A 12,595-nucleotide genomic window follows, 5' to 3' on the forward strand; every position below is an offset into this window, starting at 1 on the left:
GTGTGTGTGTGTGTGTGCGCGCGCGTACGTGTGTGCGTGTGTGTGTGTGTGTGTGCGTGCGTGTGTGCATGCGTGTGTGTGCGTGCGCGCCTAACTTAGCGTGCAAAGATCCACCCAGCTGAGAATGTAGTGGTTTAACTGAGTGTGTGTGTACAAGTGTGTGTGTGTGTGTGTGTGTGTGTGTGTGTGTGTGTGTGTGTGTGTGTGTGTGTGTGTGTGTGTGTGTGGGTAGTACTAAGTGTGTGTTTTTGTGTGAATCTAGTCCAACTGGGCGTTCGTCCGAACCACAACCTCCCTGAGACTAAACGCACACTTACTGTACAACCCAGTGTGTGTGTGTGTGTGTGTGTGTGTGTCTGTGTACCACACATCACTTCCAGTAAAGTGTCAGGGTGTTGCATTGCATTGTGGGATAGCGTCTAAAGATGGAGAGACAGAAAGACTGTAATTAAAGAGGGAGGAGTTCTGTCTGTCTGTCTGTCTGTCTGTCTGTCACCCTCTACATCTCTATCCTACATTCATCTCTCTGTACATGAAGGGGGGAGGAGAACAGACTGATGAATAAACACAATAAAACATTCAAACAGGTTGAAAGCCAGACATATAAAAGTGACATTTATGCTACACAGAATGGAATGTTTCAGCAGGACTCTAGTGTTTAAATGAACATAACTTTATGTTCATTTAGTTTTACTTTGTTTCTTGTTTCTTTCTTGTGAAATGTGTTTGACCATCCGTTTGTCTGTCCGTCCGTCTGTCTGTCTGTAGTGTCCAGCTTTTCCATCTGTTAAAACTCAATGTATTTTTGGTGGATTTTAAACAGTGCCTGAAACTAGACTTGTTCATGAGGCCAAAACTACATTCCTTCAAAATGTACAAAAGTCTGTCTTTGAAATGGTCTCTGAAATGTCTCCGAAATGACCAAAAGACCTTTTCCGAAATGTCTACAAGTCTTTCTCTGAAATGTCCAAAAGTCTTTCTCTGAAATGTCCAAAAGTCTTTTCTCTCCTGTCAGCAGGCTTCAGACACAGCAGAGTTTAAAGTGGTTTCCTGTATCGTTCCATCCTGTATCGTTCCATCCTGTATCATTCCATCAAACCACTGGCTTTAAAAGTAGTTTTTTCCCATTTCATTTTATTCCAGCAATTTAATGTAACGTCATTCCAGTTATTTAATTTAACATTATTCCAGTTATTTCCCATCCAGTGTTAAGACACAGCTATGCTTTGTTGGGGGGGGGGGGGGGGGGGGGGGGTGTTACAGTAAGGTACAGTAGGATACAGTAGGCTACGGTAGGCTACAGTAGCCTCTTAGGTACAGTAGGGTATTAAACACATCCATACTTTTACCAGACGGTCTGGGGGTCGTTGTTGGGGTACAGTAAGGTACAGTAAGGTACAGTAGGCTATATTAAACACATCCATACTCATACCAGACGGTTTGGGGGTCGTTGTTAGGGTATAGTGGGGTACTGTATGGTACAGTGGGTATGGTAGGACTACAATAAGGTACAGTAAGGTACAGTAGGACTACAGTAGGGTACAGTAGGGTACGGTAGGACTACAGTAGGGTACGGTAGGACTACATTAAACACATCCATACTCATACCAGACGGTCTGGGGGTCGTTGTTGGGGTACAGTAAGGTACAGTAAGGTACAGTAGGCTATATTAAACACATCCATACTCATACCAGACGGTTTGGGGGTCGTTGTTGGGGTCGGGGGAGGCTGGCGTACTGTCGCCCCCCCCCTCCCCCTCCCCCTCCCCTCCTTCCTTCTTGGGGGCGGGGTCAGCAGGGCGCCCCGCCTCTCTAAGCCCCTCCCCCTGCTCTGAGCCGTCGTCCAATCGCAGCGCGGGGACGGCCCTGACGGGCGTCACCATGGCGACCACGCCTCTCTCCCGGTCTCGCTCTCTCTCAGCCAATCGCTGCGTCTGCAGGTTGAGAGACGACGAATGGCTGAGGGGGGCGGAGCCTGGGAAGCCCATATCCGCCTGCTGATTGGCCGGACCGGCCAGCCGCGCCGAGAGTGGCCGCTCTCTGGCCCCGCCCCCCACTCTGGCCCCGCCCCCCTCTCTGCGAAGCACCGCGGCGTCCCATTGGCCGGAAGAGCCCTCGTTGCCGCGGTAACCATCGGGTCCGTTGGAGCGCAGCAAATCAGCCGAGGCCAGACTGAAGGCTCTGCTCAGTGATTGGCTGCCTCTCTGGGGGGGCGGGGCCGAGGCCGGTGATTGGCCCACGGGCTGGCGGGGGGAGGGCTTAACGCTCTGTCCCGGCCTCTGGTTGGCTGGCTGGACAGTGGGCGTGACGTAGCTGGTGGGAGGGGCCTGGTCTCGGCCAATAGGAGCAGAGTGGGAGGGGCCTCGAGTGAAATAGTCGGTCATTAAGTCCTCACGACTTCCTGTAGAAACCTGAAATCAACATAAAATTAACATAATAATAATAAATTAACATAATACTATATGATGAGAATAAATTAACATAATAATATATGATAAGAATAAATTAACATAATAATATATGATAAGAATAAATTAACATAACAATATATGATAAGAATAAATTAACATAATAATATATGATAAGAATAAATTAACATAATAATAAATGATAAGAATAAATTAACATATTAATATGATATGAATAAACCTTCTGTCTTCTGTTAGTGTGGTTTTCCTAACAGGGCATCATCTGGGATACAATCCCTTTTATGCCCATATATGGAGATCCCTGCTGACTGAGTACTGACATCACTGTGATGTCACCTGTTTATGCTCCGTCTTCCTCCATATATGGGCATTCCCATATGAAGTCCTGTTAGATATGGGCTTAATATTGATGACATCAGGGATCTCCATATATGGGCATGGGCATAGAGTGGTTCCCATGACATCACAACATAAAATCCCTTGTATGCCCATACAGGGAGATCCCTGTCTGAACCAAGCTATACTGTGTAAGTTGCTCAACTGGTGGTCTGTAGCAGTATAGCAAACCGCGGTCGCGTTTGCTTTTTTCGTCCGTTGTTCGCTCGCAGACCGGGCCGTCAGACCACCGCGTCCGCCTCGCCTCGCCGAGACGCTTTCAATGAGGTCTCCCGTGTCCTTCTACGAGCGACGGTTGGAGAGTTACATGCTAGACTCCTCCAGTGTAAACACTGCAGTGTACTTCCTGAAGGCGTGTTTCCTAAACCCACCAGAGAGCCCGGCAGTGTATGTTCTGCGCTGTGATTGGCCGGCAGTGTATAACCCTCGCTGTGATTGGCCGGTAGTGTGATGACGCAATTTTTTCCGCGAAAACCGGTCCCGGGCAGGGATGATAGAAAACATATAAAGAGAAGGCTTTAGAAGCTGAAAATAACGGAGTGGGGGTTCTAAAACTTTAGCGATTTAACAGCTAGGACCATTTTAAGATTTGTTTTATAAAAAAAGTTACATGGTACAACTTTAACATAATAATATATGATATGAATAAATTAACACAGAAACAATAACATAATCTAACTGACAACTCATTATTCTAACAGTAACTGTATTCATTATGTACTATTTGTACATTTCTGTTGACTTGTAAATCTGTGCTCTGGTCTGTATCTGGTCTGACTAGACGCAATTAGATGTACAAATCATGTAGATGGAACTGTATATGGAATTCCATATTGATTATGACTTATTGATTACCAGACTATTATATATTTCTACATATTGATTACTATGGGAGGAGACTATTAGATATTGATCATAACATATTGATTACTATGGGAGGAGACTATTAGATATTGATCATAACATATTGATTAGTATGTGAGGAGACTGTTAGATAGTTCTACATATTGAATATAACATATTGATTACTATGGGAGGACACTATTAGATATTGATTATAATATATTGATTACTATGGGAGGAGACTATTAGATATTGATTATGATATATTGATTACTATGGGAGGAGACTATTAGATATTGATTATAATATATTGATTACTATGGGAGGAGACTATTAGATATTGATTATAATATATTGATTACTATGGGAGGAGACTATTAGATATTGATTATGATATATTGATTACTATGGGAGGAGACTATTAGATATTGATTATAAGGTATTGATTACCATAGGAGGAGACTATTAGATATTGATCATAAGGTATTGATTACCATAGGAGGAGACTATTATATATTGAGACTATTAGATATTGATCATAAGGTATTGATTACCATAGGAGGAGACTATTATATATTGAGACTATTAGATATTGATCATAAGGTATTGATTACCATAGGAGGAGACTATTAGATATTGAGACTATTAGATATTGATTATAAAGTATTGATGACCATAGGAGGAGACTATTAGTTATTGAGACTATTAGATATTGATCATAAGGTATTGATTACTATGGGAGGAGACTATTAGATATTGATCATAACATATTGATTACTATGGGAGGAGACTATTAGATATTGATCATAACATATTGATTAGTATGTGAGGAGACTGTTAGATAGTTCTACATATTGAATATAACATATTGATTACTATGGGAGGACACTATTAGATATTGATTATAATATATTGATTACTATGGGAGGAGACTATTAGATATTGATTATGATATATTGATTACTATGGGAGGAGACTATTAGATATTGATTATAATATATTGATTACTATGGGAGGAGACTATTAGATATTGATTATAATATATTGATTACTATGGGAGGAGACTATTAGATATTGATTATGATATATTGATTACTATGGGAGGAGACTATTAGATATTGATTATAAGGTATTGATTACCATAGGAGGAGACTATTAGATATTGATCATAAGGTATTGATTACCATAGGAGGAGACTATTATATATTGAGACTATTAGATATTGATCATAAGGTATTGATTACCATAGGAGGAGACTATTATATATTGAGACTATTAGATATTGATCATAAGGTATTGATTACCATAGGAGGAGACTATTAGATATTGAGACTATTAGATATTGATTATAAAGTATTGATTACCATAGGAGGAGACTATTAGTTATTGAGACTATTAGATATTGATCATAAGGTATTGATTACCATAGGAGGAGACTTGACGTTGCTCTCCTGTAGAAACTGTTCCAAAGTGACCATCTCACTTCCTGGAGAGCCTGGGCGGGGGCGGGGCTTAACCTTGGGGGGCGGGGCCATGTCATATGGGAGGGTGGAGCTACGGGACAGGGACTGTGATTGGTTGAGGCCTGTGACATCATCGCTTGAGAAGCTGGCTGGTCGTCCATCTGGAAGCAGACAGGAAGTGATGTCATAGCAGGTTATCATTCACATCAATAGATTGACAACATGAAAGGCTGTCAAGAAGACCATATTCATTTCATATTCAGTATACTTGGACTGAATAGACCATACTCAGTCCATATTCATTTCATATTCAGTCCATATTCATTTCATACTCAGTCCATATTCATTTCATATTCAGTCCATATTCATTTCATATTCAGTCCATATTCATTTCATATTCAGTCCATATTCATTTCATATTCTGTCCATATTCATTTCATATTCAGTCCATATTCATTTCATATTCAGTCCATATTCATTTCATATTCAGTCCATATTAATTTCATATTCAGTCCATATTCATTTCATATATACTTGGACTGAATAGACCATATTCAGTGGCCATCTTGGATCACATGACCACATGGGGTGGCAACATGTCTGAGCGTTCAACCAATCTCAAATTGACAAATGGAAAGATGACAACGTCAACATCACCAGTAAGACTCCCTAAGATGAAAACGTCAACATCACCAGTAAGACTCCCTAAGATGAAAACGTCAACATCACCAGTAAGACTCCCTAAGATAAAAACGTCAACATCACCAGTAAGACTCCCTAAGATGACAACGTCAACATCACCAGTAAGACTCCCTAAGATGACAACGTCAACATCACCAGTAAGACTCCCTAAGATGACAACGTCAACATCACCAGTAAGACTCCCTAAGATGACAACGTCAACATCACCAGTAAGACTCCCTAAGATGACAACGTCAACATCACCAGTAAGACTCCCTAAGATGACAACGTCAACATCACCAGTAAGACTCCCTAAGATGACAACGTCAACATCACCAGTAAGACTCCCTAAGATGACAACGTCAACATCACCAGTAAGACTCCCTAAGATGACAACGTCAACATCACCAGTAAGACTCCCTAAGATGACAACGTCAACATCACCAGTAAGACTCCCTAAGATGACAACGTCAACATCACCAGTAAGACTCCCTAAGATGACAACGTCAACATCACCAGTAAGACTCCCTAATCGGGAGAAAAGCGACATGTATACACCGCTTTGCGTGATTTTAGGGTAAAATCTGTAGGAGCAATGTCCAAAAATGTTTTTAAAAATCGGCCTGATGGTGGCGCTAAATGGGACAGATCCATGTTGATGACAGGACTCTAGACATACTGTGTGCTGCTTTGCGTGATTTTAGGGCAAAATCTGTAGGAGCAGTGTCCATAATTGTGTTTTGCAAGAATCGGCCTCATGGTGGCGCTAGTGAGAAATGAGGGGTGGAGGTTGTGGTTTGGCAGCCAAGGAGTGTGTGTGCAAAGTTTGGCTAGGGTCAACGTCTTGTTAACAACAAGTGTGTGTGTGTGTGTGTGTGTGTGTGTGTGTGTGTGTGTGTGTGTGTGTGTGTGTGTGTGTGTGACCTCTGACCTCTGACAGGGGAGCTGGACAGTGATAGGCTCAGCTCCGTTGACCCTCGACCTCCAGCGTTACCATGGAGACCAAACATGGAATCTTCATCACCATGGAAACCTGAATAAACATAAACTCATTAATATTCATTAATACATTATGATACGTAATGTATTTATATAAACATGAATATTCATTAATACATTATGATACATAATGTATTTATATAAACATTAATATTCATTAATACATATTAATACATATGATACATAATGTATTTACATAAACATTAATATTCATGAATACATTATGATACATAATGTATTTATATAAACATAAACTCATTAATATTCATGAATACATTATGATACATAATGTATTTATATAAACATTAATTTACATATGGACACTTATTGATACATATATTTACATAAACATTACTTTACATATGGACACTTATTGATACATATATTTACATAAACATATTAATTTACATATGGACACTTATTGATACATATATTTACATAAACATTAATTTACATATGGACACTTATTGATACATATATTTACATAAACATATTAATGAGCATATGGACACTTATTGATACATATATTTACATAAACATATTAATTTACATATGGACACTTATTGATACATATATTTACATAAACATATTAATTTACATATGGACACTTATTGATACATATATTTACATAAACATATTAATTTACATATGGACACTTATTGATACATATATTTACATAAACATATTAATTTACATATGGACACTTATTGATACATATATTTACATAAACATATTAATTTACATATGGACACTTATTGATACATATATTTACATAAACATATTAATGAACATATGGACACTTATTGATACATATATTTACATAAACATATTAATGAGCATATGGACACTTATTGATACATATATTTAAATAAACATATTAATGAACATATGGACACTTATTGATACATATATTTACATAAACATATTAATTTACATATGGACACTTATTGATACATATATTTACATAAACATATTAATTTACATATGGACACTTATTGATACATATATTTACATAAACATATTAATTTACATATGGACACTTATTGATACATATATTTACATAAACATATCAATGAACATATGGACACTTATTGATACATATATTTACATAAACATATTAATGAGCATATGGACACTTATTGATACATATATTTACATAAACATATTAACACATCTGCCGCCTTACACGTTTATAAACGTTCTATTTTGCCCAGCTATCTACCGCCTTACACGTTACTGTACGTTCTACCGTTTTTGGCCACTGGGGGGCACTGTTCACTAATATATGAGACAGCAATGTGTTCACAGCTCTTTGGGCAGCCTGTGATGCTGATAAAAAATTATAAAAATGTTATTCATGTAATCAGCTTTCTGCACACCTTCTTCAAGATGGCTGCCAAAATGGCCACCATCCACATGCTGTAATTGTTTGTGTGTGTTAATCTAAAAATAGATTTTTCTTGGGGTTGATTATATTTTTCTGCCAACTGCAAGGGGGCAATGGACATCTTCTGAGAGCTTATTTTTTTTCAAAAAATGTTTAATTTTTTTTTTATTTTCATTTTAATTTTTTGTAAAAAGCCGGGCAGTACTAAGATAGATTTTTTTTTAACCCTTGGCAGGCATTGTGTTAATGTACATATGGACACTTATTGATACATATATTTACATAAACATATTAATTTACATATGGACACTTATTGATACATATATTTACATAAACATATTAATTTACATATGGACACTTATTGATACATATATTTACATAAACATATTAATGAACATATGGACACTTATTAAAGATCTGATAGGCAGAGCTATTCATTGGAAATGATAGGAATAGATTGTGGTGTATGCATGTATGTACATAACAATATGTATGTACATAACAATATGTATGTACATAACAATATGTATTACATAACAATATGTATGTACATACAGTATGCATGTATGTACATACATAACAATAACACATTTATCCACCACAGCTCTTTAGAAACTGTATGGGTGGAAGTGGTTTTTGAGAACGCTAAAAACATACTAATCGGTACCGTTTACGGACCGCCCGACCAAAATGATTTCCATGACTTACTTGAGGAGAGCCAAGCAACGGTGGACAATATTGAAAAATACCTTATCAGGGATTGGAATACAGACATGCTTCGTAAAGAAGAACAAGTTCAGTAAGCTCTGTAATCAATACGGTTTCACTCAGCTCGTCACCAATCCAAACAGGGTGACTGATCATTCTCAAACCATCATAGATCTCATTGTAACCACAGACCTCAAGTGGGACTAGCGTATGTGGGCTAAGCGATCATGATATCATTTACTGCACCCGTAAAATACATCAGTCTAAAGCTGACGGTCACAAAAAAGTCAAAGCTAGAAACCTCAAAACCTACTCTAGCGAAACCTTCAATCTGCACCTGCTCAATGACAACAGACTCTCAATTCACCTAGGTAAAACTTTGGATCTAGTCAGAAACTCAGCACAGTCGAGAACTTCACAATTAAAGTAGGTGACACTGTGATAACAAGAAAAAAACACATCTGCTACCTGGGTTGCATCCTGGAAGCTAACCTATCCAGTGAAAATGACTACCAAGGTAATAAAAAAAGTCAACCAACAAATTTGTTTGCATAGGGTTGCCCCGCTAATCAATACTAAATCACGAAAGACACTAGGAGGTGCTAATATTGACGCCCCAGTTGCCTTAAAGTTAAAGCTCCAAACAGCCCAGAACAAACTAATTAGGGTCCTGCTTGGTCTTCCTCCTCGGGCCCACCTTACCGATCATCACCACGAAAGTGTGGGGTGGCTCAAAGTAGCTGACAGAGTACAGCATCTTGCAATGGGCCTGGTGTACAATATACACTACACCTCCAAGATACCCATGTACCTGACTAAATACTGGTGTACAAGATACACTACACCTCCAAGATACCCATGTCTGACTAACTACTGGTGTACAAGATACACTACACCTCCAAGATACCCATGTACCTGACAAACTACTTCTTAAAGGTAAAGGATGTTCACGATCACAACACCAGAGGCAGCTCCACTAGTCATGTTCAACCTAGATTTAACACTATAAAAGGCTCTAATTTGTTCCGCAGCTATAGCCTACCACCAACATGTGGAACGCCCTTCCAAGGAGAGCAAATCCCTAACCTCCTTCAAAATTGGTAAGAAAAGTCACCTTCAGGCAGCTGCTACTCGAGACTTGTAAATAGACTAAGCCCCCATGTTTCCACGCCCCCACCTTTTTTCCTTTTGTATTTGATGTTATCCTAGATAAAGTACTCTGTCCTATCAGTGTTATATGAGATACATAAAGTAGTGTTCTATTCAATGTTATATGAGATACATAAAGTACTGTTCTATTCAATGTTATATGAGATACATAAAGTACTGTTCTATTCAATGTTATATGAGATACATAAAGTACTGTGTTCTATTCAATGTTATATGAGATACATAAAGTACTGTGTTCTATTCAATGTTATATGAGATACATAAAGTACTGTTCTATTCAATGTTATATGAGATACATAAAGTACTGAGTTCTATTCAATGTTATATGAGATACATAAAGTACTGTGTTCTATTCAATGTTATATGATATACATAAAGTACTGTTCTATTCAATGTTATATGAGATACATAAAGTACTGTGTTCTATTCAATGTTATATGAGATACATAAAGTACTGTTCTATTCAATGTTATATGAGATACATAAAGTACTGTTCTATTCAATGTTATATGAGATACATAAAGTAGTGTTCTATTCAATGTTATATGAGATACATAAAGTACTGTTCTATTCGATGTTATATGAGATACATAAAGTACTGTTCTATTCAATGTTATATGAGATACATAAAGCACTGTGTTCTATTCAATGTTATATGAGATACATAAAGTACTGTTCTATTCAATGTTATATGAGATACATAAAGTACTGTTCTATTCAATGTTATATGAGATACATAAAGTATTGTTCTATTCAATGTTATATGAGATACATAAAGTACTGTGTTCTATTCAATGTTATATGAGATACATAAAGTACTGTGTTCTATTCAATGTTATATGAGATACATAAAGTACTGTGTTCTATTCAATGTTATATGAGATACATAAAGCACTGTGTTCTATTCAATGTTATATGAGATACATAAAGTACTGTTCTATTCAATGTTATATGAGATACATAAAGTACTGTGTTCTATTCAATGTTATATGAGATACATAAAGTACTGTGTTCTATTCAATGTTATATGAGATACATAAAGTACTGTTCTATTCAATGTTATATGAGATACATAAAGTACTGTGTTCTATTCAATGTTATATGAGATACATAAAGTACTGTGTTCTATTCAATGTTATATGAGATACATAAAGTACTGTTCTATTCAATGTTATATGAGATACATAAAGTACTGTGTTCTATTCAATGTTATATGAGATACATAAAATACTGTTCTATTCAATGTTATATGAGATACATAAAGTACTGTTCTATGCAATGTTATATGAGATACATAAAGTACTGTGTTCTATTCAATGTTATATGAGATACATAAAGTACTGTGTTCTATTCAATGTTATATGAGATACATAAAATACTCTGTCCTGTCCTGTCCGTCTGTCTGTCAATGTTATATGAGATACATAAAGTGGTTCCTGTGTAAATAAGCCGTAAAGCTTACTAGGATCTCCTTTTAGTTGACCTTGTACCAGTGATTTGTACTGTCATGAAACTATTCTTTTTTTCTATTGCAAACTGCTAATAAACTCTTCAATCAATCAACCAATCAGTGAAGAGAGCTCAATGTGAGCTTGTAGATCTAGAGCAGAGCTAGTGAAGAGAGCTCAATGTGAGCTTGTAGATCTAGAGCAGAGCCAGTGAAGAGAGCTTCATGTGAGCTTGTAGATCTGCTGTAGTTCATACAGACCTCTGGGCCTGCGCGCTGCTGCTCCAGGCCTGGGGGTAGAGTTGGACGGAAGGCCCAGAGAAGAGGCCTGTTGGCTGGGAGAGGAGCTGGGCCCTGCTAGAGGCCTGGGGGTAGAGTTGGAGAGGAGGCCCAGAGAGGAGGCCTGTTGGCTGGGAGAGGAGCTGCCAGGCTTGGGGGTCTGACCTGGAGGGGTGACAGCAGGTAAAGGTTAGCTGGGGCCGTGATATCAAAGGTCACGGGATTCGGTCCTGGAAAAGACGCTTTGTGATTGGCACTAGGAGCCTAAATGTAAGGCCTCAGACACACATCAAAAGCACATACTTTATGCTTTACCTGGGGGGAGGCGGGGGGTTCATTCATGACCTGTCTGTCAATCCTTTTAGCCCCGGTCGGCTGGTTCATGCACCAATGAGCTGCTAGTGACAGAGCTTCTTACAGATACAATAATAGTTTTGGAGGCAGACTGCGGCTCCTAGAAGCGCCACAGAGACTAGATATTTTAGGGAGCATTGTTAGCCGCCTGAATATAATAACATAACATTTTTAATAAGCAATTGCCTGTTTCCTGCTTATGTCAGCAGAAAACTGCTTATAGCAACTTTAAGGACAGCCTTAAAGTAAGCTTAAAGCAGCTTGCTGCTTCCAAACCATAGGGAATGAATTGGACGCTGCTTTAAAGCAGCTTGCTGCTTCCAAACCATAGGGAATGAATTGGAAGCTGCTTTACCCCCAGGTAGGGTTAGGGTTACTCCCAGGTAAAGCATAAAGCTATAAACCATAGGGAATGAATTGGAAGCTGCTTTAAAGCAGCT

The 12,595-nt window shown here is 38.1% G+C and overlaps 1 protein-coding gene across 1 annotated transcript in view; it reads right to left on the reverse strand.

The window, feature by feature from the left end:
* Nucleotides 1–1,447: 1,447 nt before the first annotated feature.
* The window catches only part of LOC308305748 (protein Daple-like), an 11,771-nt gene continuing 623 nt past the window's right edge, over nt 1,448–12,595 (reverse strand). The window contains exons 2-5 of the mRNA XM_080750605.1: nt 11,784–11,966; nt 6,743–6,844; nt 5,092–5,291; nt 1,448–2,410 (exon numbers count right to left, since the gene is read on the reverse strand). Of these exons, the coding sequence (XP_080606731.1) occupies nt 1,670–2,410; nt 5,092–5,291; nt 6,743–6,844; nt 11,784–11,966 (1,226 nt within the window). The 3' untranslated portion in view covers nt 1,448–1,669. The remainder of the gene's footprint in view (nt 2,411–5,091; nt 5,292–6,742; nt 6,845–11,783; nt 11,967–12,595) is intronic.

The sequence above is a fragment of the Nannobrachium achirus genome, assembly GCF_963921795.1.
Source record: "Nannobrachium achirus genome assembly, chromosome: 20".
In the NCBI taxonomy this organism is placed as follows: Eukaryota; Metazoa; Chordata; class Actinopteri; order Myctophiformes; family Myctophidae; genus Nannobrachium; species Nannobrachium achirus.